Raw genomic sequence first — 16,944 nt, forward strand, 5'->3', positions numbered from 1 at the left:
GGTAGAGCATGGGAAGCTGAAAAGCCCTTGACTTAGTGTAAGCACTACTTAGCAACAACTAAAACGTCGGTGTGTTATCAACATTGTTCTCACCCTAAATCCAAAACACAGCACTGTACCAGCTACTAGGAAGAAAATTAACTCTATCCCAGCTGAAACCAGGACACATGCACAGGCAGTAGTTGGGGACCAGCATAGTGTCCCACTGAGAAGATCCCACATCCACAGGAGAGCCTGCCTGGTGTGGGCAGGGAGAGATGAGCTACTAGCTGGAAACATTTTAGTCTTTCTGTGACTTGATCTCTCTTCCCTCGGCACAGGAATGCCGTAGGCATGACAGTGGAGTTGCCGGTGCTTGAGCTGTCCTCTTTGATTTGGAGGCAGGCGATACGGAAGTTGGAGAGTCTCTCCAGTGCCTGCTCTTAGGTTCATGGAGCTGCCCAAAGCAGTGGCAGTATTCTATGGCTTGAACTCCTCATTTAGGAGCAAATTATGCTCCCAGTTACCAAGGACTATCTTATTTTAATAATGGAAGGACAGTAATTCAGTCAGTATTGTAGGAAGGAGTACAGTGAAGAAGTTCCTAGGTAGGAAGGAGGTATACTTCCAACCATTTACAGTGAGAGCAAAATAACCTTTACTAGTTGCAAAATGGCCTGTGCTTCCCAAAGCAGTCAGCTGATGCGGTAAGAGGGTGGAAAGGACAGAGAGCACGTGTACCTTAAGCAGAGCAAGGTATCAGCCAGAAACCATTTCAAGTGATTTATTCTCCCCTTAGAGAAATCATTTGTGCTGACTGAGGGGACCAGGGTAGTGGAGGATATGGATGGTAAGTAACATGCAGCTTGGAATCAATAAAATATAAAAAGCTGATGGTATGTCATGTTCTTTGCACAAATCAAACAAGCAGAGGGGGTTCTGGAGAGTTGAATGAGGTATTAGGAAAACAGCTCAGTCCTCTCTTCTCACCTGGGCATATAACAGAAGAACAAATGTTCATTTGGAATTGAATAGCAGCAAACTTAGATACAGGAAAAGCAAATACTTCATTCTGGAGCTGATTTGTTTGCTGTCACATGGTGAAGGTGAGAAATTTTATGGCCATTAATAAAGTTCTTAGATGTAATAGCTAAGATTCATTAAAGTGTGAACAGAGCATTTGCAGAGACTAGAGACAAATTTCTTCCCAGCATCACTTATTTGGCCAGATGCATTAGGGGTTCTGGCATTTGACATTGGTTGCTTCACATCCTAACCTTGGGAAAGGTCCATCCTATGTGTGATTGCACAGGCAGCAAAGGATCCATTCATCTACTCAAAACGTATCTCCATTTCCTAGTGATCTTGTTACTGTGTTTGCCTGGGAGACGCCTAGCCCTTTCTACATGATTCCTGACTGCGGCATGCTGAACCCCGGTGCTGAGAGCATGGTCAAGGTGGTCTTCCAACCCAAGGTGGCTGTGGTGTATGATGTGGCAGCAACATGCTGGTTTGGAGGTGAAGAGAAACAAAAGAGGACTATCCAGCTAAAAGCCCTGGGTGAGTCTATCTTGCATTGAACACTGAAAGAAATGCTATCATCCCTAACTGTGGAATAGCATTCCACAGGGAGGCTATGCCACAGTTGGCTCAAGCCACTGGTGAGCAAGTGAAGCCTGTGGTTTGAAAGCGGCCTGTGAAATTCTCTAATATCCTGTTGTCAATTTGGAAGTGTGATCTGAAGAGACAGTAGAGACAGTAGGGTCCAACATGCCCTTTGGCATGGTTTGGCCAAACTGGCATTTCTGGAGCCTGCTTAAGCTGACAGAGGGAAGAAATGAGATTAATTCATTGGCACAATGCAAAAACCTCCAGAAACTCCTGGTCTTGTCTGCACTCAGTCTCTCCTGTCTGTCCCTGCTAGGCAGATAGCCAGAGGGAAATGTCTAAAGCTTTCTGCATGCAAGCTAGAATAAGCAATGGTTTCATTAGCAAGTCTTTGCTCGAAGTGCCTTATATGGCCACTGACAAATAAAAGATGTGTAAATTAGGGCTGGAAGGGAGCTTATTTGGTTCAAAGCAGGGCCAACTTTGAAGGTAGATCCAACATCAGAGTTACCTGAGGTTGTTCAGAGCCTTGTCCAGCTGAGCGTTGAATATCCAAGGATGGAGATTCCACCTCTCTTTCTTAACCCAGTATATAATTCCCTTTAACAGCCAAATACCCCTACCTGCGGGTGAGCGTGACAGAGGAAGAGTGTGAAGGTGTACAGACTGGGAAGTTTCGGGATGTGCTATGCTTTGGATCAGTGCCAGTGGGGACAACTGTGGAGAAGTGTGTAGAAATCTTCAACATGTCCGTGGTATGTGGAGAGGGAGACTACCTCTTGTGAGAAGTTGGCATGCTGGCATGTTTCCCTGGGGTATGTGGTCTTGAGTATCTCCCTTAATGCTGTGAAAATAACCCAAGTGGGAGTGTGAATAAAACAGAGATGATGAGTCTTCCCCTACCAACCAGGCCATTCACCCTTGCCTTCCAGCTACAGTGCTAGAAACTTACCCATTTGCAGCATGGTATGGCAGTTCCCGCCTGCTTCCCACTGCGCTTGGTCCAGATCAGGCAGCCACTGTTGTCCTTCACATCCTGCAGCTCTCCTGCTCACCCTGGACAAGCCCACCAGTCCTGCGTGGCAGCTGTGGCGGTCTCAAATTGGCATGCATGTATCCCAGGCAGCTGATGGGTCTTCTGGTGTGCTGCTTCTCAGTGGACTGTAACCTGGTGGATTGCTCTCAAAGTCAAGTGGGCTGCATTTGAGCACCTTGTTCTCTTTGCCAGCTCAGCCCATCACAGCCCCATTAAAAGCTGGATGTACTCAGAGACCAGTGACCTGGATGACAGTAGTGCTGGCTCGTCCACAGGCCCTGCAACTTGGGAGTGCCAAAGACATACTCGTTTGTTGTACTCTTATTATTCACACTGCAGTGGTGCTCAGCATCCCCAGGCAAGGATGAGGATCTTCTTTAAGGGGTTTGAGGAAGGCGTCAGAGCATGAGTCTTGTTTTTTGTGAAAAGAAAATCCCCAGACAAGGTGGGACTGTGGACGGAGGGAAATAAGTTATCTGCCTGCCTGTCCTCCTGGTCACAGCAGTCACCTAGGCTACTTTGGCCCTTGAGGACACCTTGAGACATCCTCCCCCTACCAGGAGGGACACTCCAACCCCAGAGATCACCAGGACATTTTGCTGCAGCCCACTGACTTCTGAGCATATGGCAGGAGCTTGCTGCCGGCAGTGCTCCAGCAAGAAAGGGCTGCAGAGGTTTGCACAGCATCTCTGTGCTGGGCTGCAGTAGCCTTGGTGTTCTTGGTGGTGTTCAGCTCTGCTGAAAACTGCAATTCTTCACTGATTAGTGTCCTGCATTCAGAGCTATTCTGGCTCCTGTTGGCTCCTGCGTTAACCTATTTCTTTTCTGCTTGCAGGTAGATGCACCATGTAGGATAGAAAGAGCAAAAGACCCTCTGGTTCGAGATCATGTTTTCTCCTGTGATGTGTCCCATGGTGTTGTCCCTGCCAAAGGGAAGCTGGTCTTGTGCATACGATTTCAGCCACAGACAGTAGGAGAGCACAGTACCGACTATTTCACTATCATATCTGCTGGATCCCTCCTGCAGACTGTCCTGAAGGTGGTTGGGTCATGTAAAGGTACCAGAGTGAAAGCTTTCCCTGTTTCTCCCTGTCGTCTTCTTAGCACTGCAGGGGAAGGGCGAGTGCCTGGGGAAGGACTAGGGACTGTCACAGCCCTCAGTCATATACTTACCTTCTGCTGGCATCCAGGCTGTCCCTGGTGTGCAGTTGGGGGTTTATACTTGCTTGAGACAGATGTGAGACTGTTGGAAGTGAATGTCCAGCTGTTTGCTAGGACTGGTGGGTTTGCTGATGAGGTGATTCTGGTTTGGGAAGATAAGTTAAGTGCAGCAGTGGCTTGTGACATGTTGACAGAAGCAGCTATGACAGGTCCAGGATCTGTCTTGCATGTTGTTGTGCTAGGTCCTTTGGTGTCCCTGCACCAATATTTTGTGGACTTCGACTGGATCAATCTTGGGGAAAGTTTGATGCAGACGCTGAAAATCAGCAACATCTCAGATGTCCCGGCCTATTACCAGTTTGATATTGATGGCAGAGGGAGTGTCTTCTCCTTGGATCGCCCCTGTGGAGTCTTGGAGGGCACAACAACACTAGCGCTGAAGGTGACCTTTCGACCTACTCACCCCATCAGCTATCACCGCAGAGTGGTGTGCCTTGTCCACCATCAGGTATGAGAGGCAAAGGGTGGTTTCACCACTGTGATAGGTCAGAGTGCTCTTCCAATGTAACCCACCAGGGCTGGCCTCTCTCACTTAGTAGCCCCTGGAAATCTCTTCCCACTGCATTTCCATTGCTACCTGTCCTGGGCTCTTGCTGAGCAGAATCCCCATGGTGTGGGTTCCTACCAGCAGTAGAGGGCTGGTGCGGACAGACAGTCAGTAATACCTACGGGTGGGGTGAGGTGCGTCCTCAGTGGCTCCTGTCCATTTAGGTCTCCGAGTTAAATTCAGCTGCGCAGCTGTGCACTGAATGCCTTCAACTTTCACTCCAGTTTCAAGAAAGGTCTTGGGTCCCACCAAGACATAAAGTAAATGGCAGTCTAACATTGCAGATGCTAAGCCTTTCCCAGGCATGGTTTTGGAAGTAAGGTACTAGGATGGTGTAACTCTCAAAGCAATCACAGAAGGGCAGTTTATTTCTTATAAGCCTTTCTGGTGTTTTCCCAGGAACCCATGTATGTGGACTTTTTTGGTACCTGCCATTCAGACATAGCTAAGCCAGCCATCCTTCAGGCAAGACACCTCTCCTGGTACCGAACCAACATGGTGAGGGGACTGACCTTCTACCCCCCTGATATCCTGAGTGTGATGCTGAAGGATGGGAAGTTGCAGATGGATGAAAAGGGAGCCCTCATGCTGCCCCCCGAGGTATGAGCTGCCCTCCCTGGAATCTAAGATACTCCCATGCTGTTCACTGCAGATGTTGGTCTTCTGTTGCACAGGCCAGACAGATCTAGAAGGACTTGCAGGTGCCAGACTGAATTCTTTAGTATCTTTGCTGTTAATGTTCCCAGCACACACCAACACTGTCTGCGTCAGTTGTGTCTTGCCCAAGCTCAGCCACTAAGCCACTTTCTGGCTTTAACTCAATCACAGGGTCTTCTTTTGCTTCACGTAGCTTCAGATTGAGGACTGGCTTACAAACAGGAGCCTCCTTGAAGCCTAGACTTTGAGCTGTCCTGGGAACTGTTACCGAACTGCATCTTGCATGCCCTCTTGCTTGTGAAGCAGTCAGGACTGTAGTGCCTGGTGCGTCCCACAGGCACAGTTCCCCTGCTCACACTGAGATGTTTCCATCCTGTAGATCCCTCAGGACAAGCCTCCCAAGGAATACTTTGAAGCCAACTCCATGACTGAATATTTCTATGATGGTGTAAGCAGCGACCTGGCCTTGTTTCCCCCTCATGTTAGCGTCAGCCCCAGGGAGTATGATTTTGGTTGCTGCGTGCCACTCCATAAGGTGGAACCGCTTCCTCTCTGTGTGACCAACCACACCAAAGGAAAGATCACTGTTGCCTGGACTCCGAGCCACGGCAGTGCCTTCCGAGTGAGCCCCGAAATCTGCGACATCCCACCTTTGAAGTCTTCAGCCTTCCGTGTCCTTTTCCAGCCCGCTCAGCTCAACAGTCTCTATGCAGCGGAGCTGGAAGGTTTTGCCTTCTACAAGGTTAGTAGGAATTACTAGGACCAGTTTCCAGAGAGGGCCTGGCAAGAGACTGCAGGCTAAAGGCTTTTGGGGGAGTTAAAATTCAAATGGAACCTTTTATTTTGGGTTTGGCAAACAGGCATCTCTCTTAACTCCTTTGGCTGCTGTTTTGATACACTGGTGTGTTAAAATTTCTCCTTCACCTGTGTCCTGGCAAAGATAAATCAGCAAAGCAAGCCACAGCTCATGCATATAGACAGTTACACTTGCTCTTACCCCCAGTGAATGTGAAGTAATGTACACCTCACTGAAGGAGGAATTACTGTGAATTACTGCACTATTAGCATAGATGGGAGCCTGCACAAAGATGGTTGTTGTGGCCTGGGTGATGGGCAGTAACTTGGTTTTTGTGTCTAGCCCTCCACAAGTAAAGCTGCCGAAGGCACTGTATATCACTGCAGTCTCTCCTCCCATGTGATGTGGGATTCGTATTACACAAGGCTGCAATTGCAGGAGTTTTAGCACCTAGAAACTTCCTGGTAGGTGAGAGGGATCTTCATTATGTTGCTGGTTAATTTTCTTGCATTTTTTTCCCTTCTAAGCCAGTGTGGAGGATATCTGGGAGCAACCTTAGAGTCAGGAGTTTCTTAGGCTCAGGTAAAGGATAGATGATTATTTTCAGTGACTCTCTGTTAAGTGCTAACTTTAGCATCTGCAAGTATCTCAAATGGCACTAGAGTGTCTGTAGACCCTCCTTCCCTAAGGCAACTCTTGTAGTATCACAGAATAGCTTGGATAGGTCCTTCTGCTTGAAAGCCACTCACTGGTCTTTTGGGTCTAAAACGTAGCTATATGGGAAAGCAGCACTCATGTTCCTCATCTGGCACTGGTCAGTCCTTCCCTGAAAAAGTCAATTCCTCAGCCCCAGGGATGTCATTGAAACAAACTGCTGCTTGTGATGGTACATGCGCTTGAAGGCACTTTGCCACACTCCCTTCCTGCATGCACTCTGTTCTGTCCCTTGTGTGCCTGCAGGTGCTGAGACACTACAGCAACATTGAGGAGGATGCCACCATCTGTCCATCCTGGTGCCTGACTGTCAGGCTGAGAGCACACACGTATGAAGCAGAACGGGAGCACTTCATCCCACAGTACATCCTGGATGTCCCCAAGGTGTGTAACTGATTGACGTTTGGATCTTTGCAGAGACGCTCAGTGTTTACCTCTGAAGTCTTTACTTTGTCTCCTATTGCACCATCCTGAGATGTGGCTAAGATGGTTTCTGATGGTGTGGAGACTCCTGCTTTGGTACAGAAGTAGGATGCTCTTTCTCCTGCGTTAGCTTCCCAGCCTCCAGTGTGTTAGGTTGCACTGAGCATCTCATTAGCTCTGAGAAGAAAGCTGTTGGGATCTCCTTCCTTTCTGTTTAAGTGGACATAGGCACTGGCAAGGGAGCTTAGTCCCCTTCCAGGAGTCTCAAACACTCTGCATGCATTTAGGCAGATGGAGGGCAGCACACAAGAATCCACGCTTACGGAAGAGAAGTGGTTGCAAGGTAGAGTGGAAGTTTCCCTGGCTCTTCCTGCTGTTTCTGTAGCACAAGAAAGTATTGTTCTTATGAGGTAAAGTGAGATCTGACCTTAGGAAGTAGGTATAGTCTTCAGAACCTCTTAGAAAATCTCCTCAGCTAGTCTAGGACACGCAGCCTGTATCTGATATACATGAGCTGGAGCAAATTCCAGCCTGCTGGAATTCTTAATCCAGGAGATCACTGCAGAGACTGCAGGCCCCAGCAAGCAGCTCACTTATTGGATGAACAGAAAGCATTGCATAATGGCAAGTAGCTTCATTGGTCCCATGAGCCTATGAAAGATGAGGGCCACTGTGGGAAGGGAAAAGACCATAATTTGTATACCCTTGGGTGATTTCCTTTCTTTCCTTGAAGAGAAGCAGTTACGAAGTTCTCCATAGACTCAGGATAGTGCTTGTTGGAACCTGGAATTCAACATAGTGAAAGCTTTTTCTTTAAGCTGGTTTTCTAAACCCAGTGCAAACAACCCTTCTTGCATGTCTCCACCAGGTTTTTCCTCCTGCGGCTCCCAACACTGATACTTACTGCAGTATGCTGCTCTTGAACACGGGCACCTCTTTGATAACCTTCAGTGTGAACCAAGCTGCCTGTCCCTCTGTTTTGGTCAAGCCCTGCTCAGGACACATCATTCCAGGAGGCCACCAAATTTTCTTTCTCTCCACTCACCCAGTTAACACAATCTCGCAGCAGCATGTCCTGCCTTTGCAGCTGAACTCTTATCCTGGATACACCAAGGTAGGGAGAGGGAAGTAGAAGATGGTGAGCAAAGTTTTGTTCCCTTGTAGTCTTCAGTGACTTGCACTGCGATCCCTGTTATATCTCCTAATTGTTAGTTTGGGTTTTTTCCTCTGGAAATAGGAATGAAAGAATATTTTCAACATTTAAGGCAGGGTCAACACTGCAGATAGAAGGTGCTTGTGGTGCCAGACATCCTGAACCCTTGTTCCCTTGGGTTTCCATCTCTTGGAATGCACTATACTATGCTCAGGGTCCTCCTTGACAGCACAACCTAAAGTCCTTCCCCTCCTCCTTCAGACCCAGTTTATTCTTGCTTCTCTCTTAGAAGGAGCAACATCTTTGCAAGGTCCCTCCAGAAGTAGCTGAGACTTCTAGCTAATGTCTGTTACTTTTCCCTTAATTCCACAGGAGATTGCTCTCCGGAGTTGTGGGGAGTCCCTTCTTTTGCTCTTAGAAGGGGATGGAAATCTATACTTCAAGCCTGCCTATATAGGGACCTCCTCTACACGAATGTACACCATAAAAAACTGCACAAGGCTACCCATGGTTTTCACATGGAAGATCCATCAGTCTGACAGCAAGATCCTGTCTGTCAGCCCCACTGCAGGGATCCTCCAGCCCTATGAAGCCATGGTAAGTTCAAGTTCTACCAAAGTTGTATTTTGCTCTCTACAATACAGCTGAGGAGTGTTTAAGGCAGAAATGTGAGGGGTGCCAATCGTTTGGTCATTAATGCCAAAGTTGGAGAATACCAGTCAGTGTCTTAGTTTGGGCTGCTAGCCAGCATCTGCAGTCGTGCTGGTTCCCACAATGTGGATTTGCCCAAACATGATGACATCTTCCTTGACTACAGGACCAAATGGGTCTTAAACAGGCACTAGATAACGATACCCTGGATGGGACTGGGCATTAACACAGCAGCAACTTTGTCGTGCACCAGGAAATGTTAATAGACGGAGGACAAATGAGAGCATGAGAGGGTTTATGATGTTCTTCTGTTCTCCCACCTGTAAATTCAGGTGCTTTTTGAGAGTAGTGAGGACTAGCATATCTCCACGGCCTGGCTTTGAATGTCTGAATGTGCATTCCCAATATGAACCTTTGATACAGGCAGAGATGCTGGAGGATTGAAGTGAGAGTGTCTCCAGAGTTGTCTGTAGAGGACTAGGTTAGCTGTAATGGAGGAAGGGGCTGTGCATTGAATGCAACCGTTGAGGTGTATAGGCTTGGCTCTGGTCTGGAGCTCCTGTGAGTGCTTTCCTTCCCTCTTGCGATTGCTCTCCTTCCTTCTTGTGATTTCAGGCTCAGGCGTGGACTTTTACTCCTGACAAGGAGACCAAGTATCTGCTGCGAGCTATGGTGTTTGTGAGGAGGAAAAGCCCAGACCCTGTGCCTCCCAGAAGTGTTGGTTATGCCTTACGAATTGTTGGAGAGGGGGTGCTGGGCACCATCAGGGTAAGGAACTGGGGCCCACTGGGTAGTAGGAGGGGTACTAGGGTGGAATGGGGGTCTTGGGCTTCCCCTTTTTGCACAATCTGTACTGGAGACAACCAATAAGGATTTACAGCAAAATTCCCAGACATTGCTTTCGGTGGAGATGACAGAGCTGATTCTGGCAGCCTAATGGCAACAGCATGATGTAAATGTCCTGCCAGTTCAAATGTGACCTGCCTGCATCCTCTGAGATCACTCCCAAATCCTCTGTTCCAGATTGCACTGAGCAAGCCATTTGGCTCCTTGGGACTCCCAGCTCGCTCCTCTCATTCTGTCTGCTCTCCTTCTCCATTTGTTCTGCTGTCAGTCCAATTTCTAAATGTAGTGGATCTGGCTGTTAAAGTTGTGTGGCCACAATGTAGGTTTCCTCCTATTATCTGCAGATCTGTGCAGGCACCTTCATTTTCAGGCAGGTTTCATAAGGAATCAGAGCTAATAAAATAATATTTTATAAGTCATTGTCAATCATGTTGGATGGATGGGTAGAAAGGTCTTAGAGGTATTCAGTCAGTATAAATTGCATGTGGGTGGATGACTAGCCAAAAGAGAGGGAGACTCTTAATGCAGTCATGGAAGGACCAGCAGACAGAGCTCAGCCCTTATGCCAAGTGCAGCTGGCCAGCTAGTGTCCTCACAGCCCCAAATGTGCTGCATCTTACCCAGCAAGCAGCCTAAATAACAGTAGGAGAAAGCATTTGGAGGACAGATTGAGCCCCTTGCAGCCCCGTTAGAACATCTCCCAGGACATGCCAGGTCCTAAACAGAGAAGGGAGCCCTTTGCACTGCACTGTGAGTGCCAAAGGATCAGCACGTGGAGAGATAAGTGGTGGCGATACTCGATCGCTATGCTCGACGTGTAATAGTGACCTTTGCACGGTGGGTTTGAATTCCAGGCACAAAAGGAGCACCTGGACCTTGGAAATGTTCTGGTTGGTGACCTGCAAAGCTGCAGCGTTGTACTGCTAAATGATGGGATCTGTTCTTTGAAGTACATCCTCAGCGTGGAACAACAGATCACGGGGCCTTGTGACCCTGAGGAGGTCCGCAGCGATCCACTGGGTACTGTAAGGAAGTTAGCATGGGATGGGGCCTTGGCCTTCCCCTGTTTTCTGCAAAACTGTTCTAGCATGATCTCGGAGGTTGGGCTGCTTGCTGGCTAGATTGCATTGATTGTCTTAAGTGCCTTAAGGTACCCATGTTTTATATGATAAAAGTATGCTTGAGAAGACGTGAGACAATCTCCATGTGTGGGTACAGCAAAGCAGCTTGTTTTGTGCTGTGTAAGTGGTAGAAACATTTCATTGTCATGTTAACTTTGCAAAACGTTTATCTGGAAACATAAGTAGCTTCCTGTTCCCATCACTTAATCAAAAATATCTGTGCTGTTCTTTTGCTCAAAGTTTATTTTTTGCACACGTGTAAATTTGAGCAAAATCAAAGCAGCAAGGGTTTTTTACATTTACTAAGGACAGAAGAAAATTATTTTCATGGGCTAGGAGACTGTTATATTTCAAAGATCCATCTTGAAGCACATATAATTAAGTAGGACAAAATAGGGGAGTCTCTTCAGAGAGAATTTCCACTGCATGAGCTTCCCTTACAATTCAGTGGTAAAGAGGCTACCCAGACCCTGGGATGTAGAAACAAGATAGCCAGAAGTCAGAAGGAGTTATGCCACCGTGCACAGCACTGGTAAAATGGCAATTATAATCCTGTGTTGGTGCTCGCACTTTGCAAAGGATGTGAAGGTGCTTTTGCATGGAGGTGCACAGGTGTGCAGAGGGCAGTTGTTGAAACGATGCAGGCAGGGTGTGCACACTCTCACCCTGTGTGTGAGTGTGATTTACATCATCTTATGTGTGTGCTGAAGGAAGAGATCCCTCAATGACTGAGAAGTACCTGCTCCTTCGCTTAGGGATTTGCTACAGGTGACTCTTCTATCTTGCTAGAAAAAGCATCACCCAGAGCCCGACAATTGAAGTTAGACCAATTTAGACCTTGAAATAAGGTGCAATTTCTCAGCAGAGAAGGTAGTTAAACAAAGGAGCTTCCCAGAAAAAGTGGTGGAGTGCAACCCTTAGCTGCCTTTCTAGAGGACCTCCTCTGGGGAAGTTCCCTGTTCTTTGCTGGCCAAAGGCAGGCTGGGTACTCCCAATGAGCTACCTACAGTCATAGTCTGGGAATCCCAGCTTCAACACCTGAAGCTGGTCCTAACAATTAGGCATGGAGGGGCAGTGGCTTGAATGCAGGTAGGCTTGGGGAGCTGTGTCCTGAACACGCGTGTTGTGTAAGAGAGATCAGTGATGCCAAGAGCTCATACCATCTCTTTTCTCCTACAGCTCTAGAGCTGGAACAGTCCAGAGGGATGATCCCGGCAAGGTCAAAAGCCTCTGTCCGAATAACAGTCAGGCCAGCCCGTCGGCTGCATTACACCTGGTCAATCAAATATGCTATTTGCACCCCCACAGGTGAGAGATGGGTATTTTGGGAAAATCATTCCCTCCCAACCAAGGAGACTGTGCCATAACAGGCTGAGCTGCACAGGTTCCCAGTGCAGGGAACTTCTCACTGCCTGAAGAAATCCCTGTGCTGAGCAATTCACCAGAGCCAGATCCTATGTGCCGTCTCCTTTTTGCTGCACCTTTTGGGGCTAGGTATGATTGAGCCATAACACACAGACAGAGCGAGCTCCAAGTTTCCTGTTGCTGTGGTCACAAGATTCTCTGCTCTTCTGGGAAGGCCTTTTCCGACGATGTCGTGATCATGGCCTTTTACGATGTGTCCTGAAATATATTCTGAGAGCTTCATGCAACCAGTCCTATGCAGCTGAGGTCCTTTTTGCAGATCTGGATTGGTCCCTGTATGAGAAAGAATGCAGTTGAACTAGAAAAGGCATGGAGAGGGGCAACAGGGATGTTCAGAGGTGGGGAACAATGTTTGTACAAGAAGAGACTAGTTAGACAAGGAGTTTCCAGCTTGGAAAGTGGAGAATGGCAATGCCACATGAATGGTATGACAAGATATAAACAACCGTTTATGATTTTTCAGTGTGAAAACAAGGAGCACTTCGTAGAATGACTAGGCTGTAGGCTTAAATCAAAAAAGGGGGTTTTCACATAGTGCAGAACTAAACTGAGTAAATACACTGCTTAAAAATATGACATTCATAGTATTTTGGTGACTTCTAAATGCAGAAGTCAAGGTACAGCTGGAAGTCAGTGGTTTAGAGGTTTTCAGAAGCTGCCAGAGAAAAGACTGTGTGTAAGTCCTGTTCTTTCTCTCTTTGGTCTGGGTAGGGCCTCTCTCCATCTTGCTGTCCCGGACAGCTGCCCCTTAATGGTGCATGACTACTTCTTGGTGTTTCTTTCTCTCCCAAGCTACAGATCTTGCGAGCACAAAAGAGGAGCAGCAGCCCCTCTGCTGCATTGTAGCAACAGGTGTCTACCCAACTTTCTGCATCGCAGATGCCTGTTCAGCAGGGAGTGCCAGCGGTATCAGCAAGTTGCACCTCTGGAGGCTCTTTTCCTTGGACACACTGAATGAATACTTGGAGCGAGACCTGACTCCCAGCGAGCTCACCTACAGAGTTCCCACAAGGCACAGGTGAGACGAGGAGGTGGCTCAGAGGATCTTTCAGTCCCTTGCATGAGCCAGACAGAGGTGCCGCAGTTGTTGGCTTGTTTTGCAGCTCACTGCTGCATGGCACTCTGTTATTCTATCCTAGCCCCTGCAGGCAGTTGCTCACCTCCACTTCCCTGCTTACCCTCCCTAGAGAGGAGCCACAGGAACAAAGAATAATTTAGTTGCAATGGACCTTTAAAAGTCTCTGGTCTAACCCCTTGCTTAAAGCAGGGACAACGAGATCAGGTTGCTCAGGTCCTTGTCCAGTTCAATGCTGAGTATCTCCAAGGACAAAGAAACCACAGCTTGTCAGGGCATCCGATTCCAGTGTTTGACCACTTTCAGGGTAAAAACTTTCTTTCCTAGTATCTAATAGGAATACCTTGTGTTGCAACTTATACAGTTGCCTTCCCTGAGCCCTTGCTTCATAAGGCTGAACAAACCCAGGTCTCTTAGTCGCTCCTTGTAAGTAATATGCTCCAGCCCTCAACCATCTTGGTGGCCCTCCACTGGACCTGCTCCAGTACGTCAGTCACTTCCTTGTACTGGGGAGCTGAAAACAGGCCTCAGCTAAGCAGGACTCGCAGAGCCTCCATGTATGCCACTCACTCTTGTTAGGCATATATAAAAGATTGGATAAAATCCAAAGGCCTTCCTTACACCCAAAAGGGCCAACAACATAAGGTCAGAGAAGAACTATAAAGAAGAGAGCCAGTGTAGAATGATCCTTTCCCCTGTCGTGCCCTGCCAACCTTTCGTCCTGTCCCAATTTAATCTCTTCTTTCCCTCCTGTGACCAGCACGTGCTTGATCCCTCCAGTGTACACCCCTCACCTGCTGGATTTCAACTTTGGGGCTGCCCCAATAGGCTCAGAGCCTACCCTTGTGATGCTCCTGCTGGCGAACAAGGGTGTGGTGCCCGTGGAGTGGTAAGCAGTGCTTGCTGGAGCTCAGCCTTCTTTCTGGGGTCTGCCTGGGGGTATGGAAATGCTCACAGGGGCCGTGAGATGTTTACAAATTAAGATTTTGTAGGAGTGGCTTGTGTTGTGAAGCTGCAACTGAGATCTGTTGGTGGGTCTGGGTGGGGAAGCAAGCAAGGAATGGCAGAGAGTTCTGCAGATCAGACCTGATGAAACGTAATGTGACCACCAGCTGACCTAAGCCTGGCTGGACTGAATACGCTGACCATGGCCCCGGGGAAGTTTTGTGTCCCTGTTGCTGATCAGCTGACTGGTTCCCTAGGGCCTTCTTGTTTCCTTCTGATCAGAAGATGGACATGGAGCACTGGGCAGAGGATGCTGAGTTTAGCCCCCATGAGCTGCACCAGATGAGAATTCAGGATAACCAGCTCTTCAGTGTTTCCCCAAAGTCAGGGAAACTTCTTCCAGGACAGGAGGAATCTGTCCAGCTCTCACACAGGTGATGGCAACTACCTGTACTTCAGAGCCTCATGCTGCGTGCCAGGACAGCACATGCTATCAGAGTCCCCTGTGTTTCCATGCAGGATCCTTTCCCTTCGCATGCCCCTTGCCCAGCAGAGATTGGGCAAGTAAGAAGTCACTGAGTGTATCCAGTTTCTGGACCCCACAAAGCTTGTCTTCCTCAGGGGAATGTTGTTAATGTCCTTTAACACTGCAGTGTTAAAGGTCTGCATTGATCTGACAATTGAGGAGACTAACAAGATGCTACACTTCCTGTGGTTTTGATTGTACAGTGATATTCTTATTTTTGTCATCAACTAGAGCTGCTAGCCCCTGTGTGCCTGTGGAGGGTATGAAGAAAGCTGAACACCTACCCTTTCACAGCAGACCTGATCTGAGTAGTACTGGCATTTCAAATGGTGTTGGCCTAGAAGCTTGGGTCCCTAAACTGGTGTATGACTAAAATCAACATTGCATCACTCGTTCCCACCCAAACACAACTGCCCCCCTCCCTCTCTCACTGGCCCTTATGCAACAATGACTCTTTAGCTGGGAAGTGAATTGTCTCTAATGTACTATGTGACCCTGATTCTATCACCCTGGGCACAAGGTTGGTTTCTAATGTTTTTCTCTTTCTCCTCTTTCACTGCTAGACATGATTTCATTGGCACTGATCACCTCCCTGTCGTGCTGAAGGTTTCATATGGCCATGAGATTCTGGTAAGGTAGCAGGTATCTCTCGCTTCTGTTTGCAGAACAGCAGCAGGTAGGAACTGAATTACAAGGTGTTTTCCCCAGAAGCTGCATGGCGTGCAGGGGGCTGTGGCCTTCCCCTGGAATCTGCGCTGCCTGGGCAGTAACACAGGGCCAAGCAGAGATATAAAACCAACATTCTGACAAACTCATGGTTCCAGCACAGTGGGATGTGGCAGTGCACTGACTAAATGGCCCTTGGATGTAGCATCTGCTGGTTTCCCCAGCAAGGGATTTTTTTTTTTTTTTTAATTGTTATTATTAACCTTTTTATTTGACTGGTGGTGTTAGCTCAGAATTGCTTCTTCCTCCAAACCAACTCCAAGTCCAAAAGAGCCCTCCTGGGTTTTACAGTCCCTGCATGCTTTCCACACTCAAGTATATCTCATGGACAGGATTTCTGGGCTTGCTTCCCCTCATTTCATCTGCCTTACCGTGAGTTCTTCCATGCAGTGATCCTGGAGTTCAGCACTGCAGCCCATCCTACTTCTCTCATATGCAGCTTTCCTGAATCTCTCCATCTTACCAGCTCTCCACGCTCTTCAAAACCCCCTGGAATGTGCTTTTCTCCAAAGTACCACCTGCACTGGCTGCAGTTTGGGGACGCACATGCTGGCACAGGGTTGGCAGAGCATCCTCCAGCTCTGGAGGTATGGAGGCAGCTGCTTCCCCAGGCCCAGAAGGTACTCCCTGCATTCCTGGTTGGCTGTTCCCGCTGCAGCCTTGATGCCTTTGTCCACCCACTTATTTCTCCTGCCAATGGTGGAGGAGCTTCCTACTCATTCTTCCTGCTTCACTGCTTGCTAAAGCATCTCAGAGCTGATCTGCGGTGTGTTTTCCCTGAGCATTTCCTCAGGCTTGGAACTAATTTCTCTCTCTCTCCCTCTCTCAAACTGTCAGTTAGAGTCAAAGTCACCTTGTGCTCTGCCAGGCACAGCTCATGCCTGGCTGAACCTTCCTGTCTGTCTCTGAAGTTTCCTATGAGACCATTGTGTTCACACATCTCTTTTATTTTTCTTTTCTTTCAGGACTGTTGTCAGCTGAAAATCCAACCCTTTGACCAAGCTGTTCAAACAGTGGCTTAACTGTGCCTTCCCTCAAAGCCCTTGGACAGGCTCCCTGTGCTCTGCCTGCCTGGCACAATCCTGAGAGTGGATGTGAGCATTTCACCAGCTGGCCAGTGAGGGAATAGGCTTTGGAGCACCAGAAGCCTATAGGGCACACATCCTCTCTTGCCACATAGCCAGTGGCTTTGGTGGCTACCAGAGGCCACCACCCTACCTCACGCTGTCATGCAGAAGGGGCAGAAAAAGCATGTGAGGCTCTGGGGATGCTAAAAGGCCCCTGGGTGTGTTAGAGCTCTGGCAATAGGAGGCCAATCCAGAGACCTGGAGCAGTGCAGGTGGTTGCAACAAGCAGGGATGCACAGTGCCAGTACTGAACTGCTAATATCAGAAAGCAGAAATGGAAAAGGCTCCTCCTTCTGCAGAGAGGGCAATCGAGGGGCTGAACGCAGTATGCCTTCATTCGTTTCGGTCATGGCATGAAGAGCACAGAG

General features: G+C 48.2%; 1 protein-coding gene across 1 annotated transcript in view; it reads left to right on the forward strand.

Moving 5' to 3' along the window:
* CFAP65 (cilia and flagella associated protein 65) overlaps positions 1-16,944 on the forward strand; it is a 33,566-nt gene that overhangs the window by 3,529 nt on the left and 13,093 nt on the right. The window contains exons 5-20 of the mRNA XM_009275021.1: positions 1,340-1,539; positions 2,197-2,342; positions 3,459-3,681; positions 4,027-4,292; positions 4,791-4,991; positions 5,428-5,790; positions 6,805-6,942; positions 7,850-8,095; positions 8,507-8,731; positions 9,401-9,553; positions 10,486-10,651; positions 11,932-12,060; positions 12,970-13,195; positions 14,013-14,141; positions 14,455-14,631; positions 15,287-15,353. Of these exons, the coding sequence (XP_009273296.1) occupies positions 1,340-1,539; positions 2,197-2,342; positions 3,459-3,681; positions 4,027-4,292; positions 4,791-4,991; positions 5,428-5,790; positions 6,805-6,942; positions 7,850-8,095; positions 8,507-8,731; positions 9,401-9,553; positions 10,486-10,651; positions 11,932-12,060; positions 12,970-13,195; positions 14,013-14,141; positions 14,455-14,631; positions 15,287-15,353 (3,055 nt within the window). The remainder of the gene's footprint in view (positions 1-1,339; positions 1,540-2,196; positions 2,343-3,458; positions 3,682-4,026; positions 4,293-4,790; positions 4,992-5,427; positions 5,791-6,804; positions 6,943-7,849; positions 8,096-8,506; positions 8,732-9,400; positions 9,554-10,485; positions 10,652-11,931; positions 12,061-12,969; positions 13,196-14,012; positions 14,142-14,454; positions 14,632-15,286; positions 15,354-16,944) is intronic.

Source organism: Aptenodytes forsteri, unplaced genomic scaffold, assembly GCF_000699145.1.
Source record: "Aptenodytes forsteri isolate BGI_AS27 unplaced genomic scaffold, ASM69914v1 Scaffold255, whole genome shotgun sequence".
In the NCBI taxonomy this organism is placed as follows: Eukaryota; Metazoa; Chordata; class Aves; order Sphenisciformes; family Spheniscidae; genus Aptenodytes; species Aptenodytes forsteri.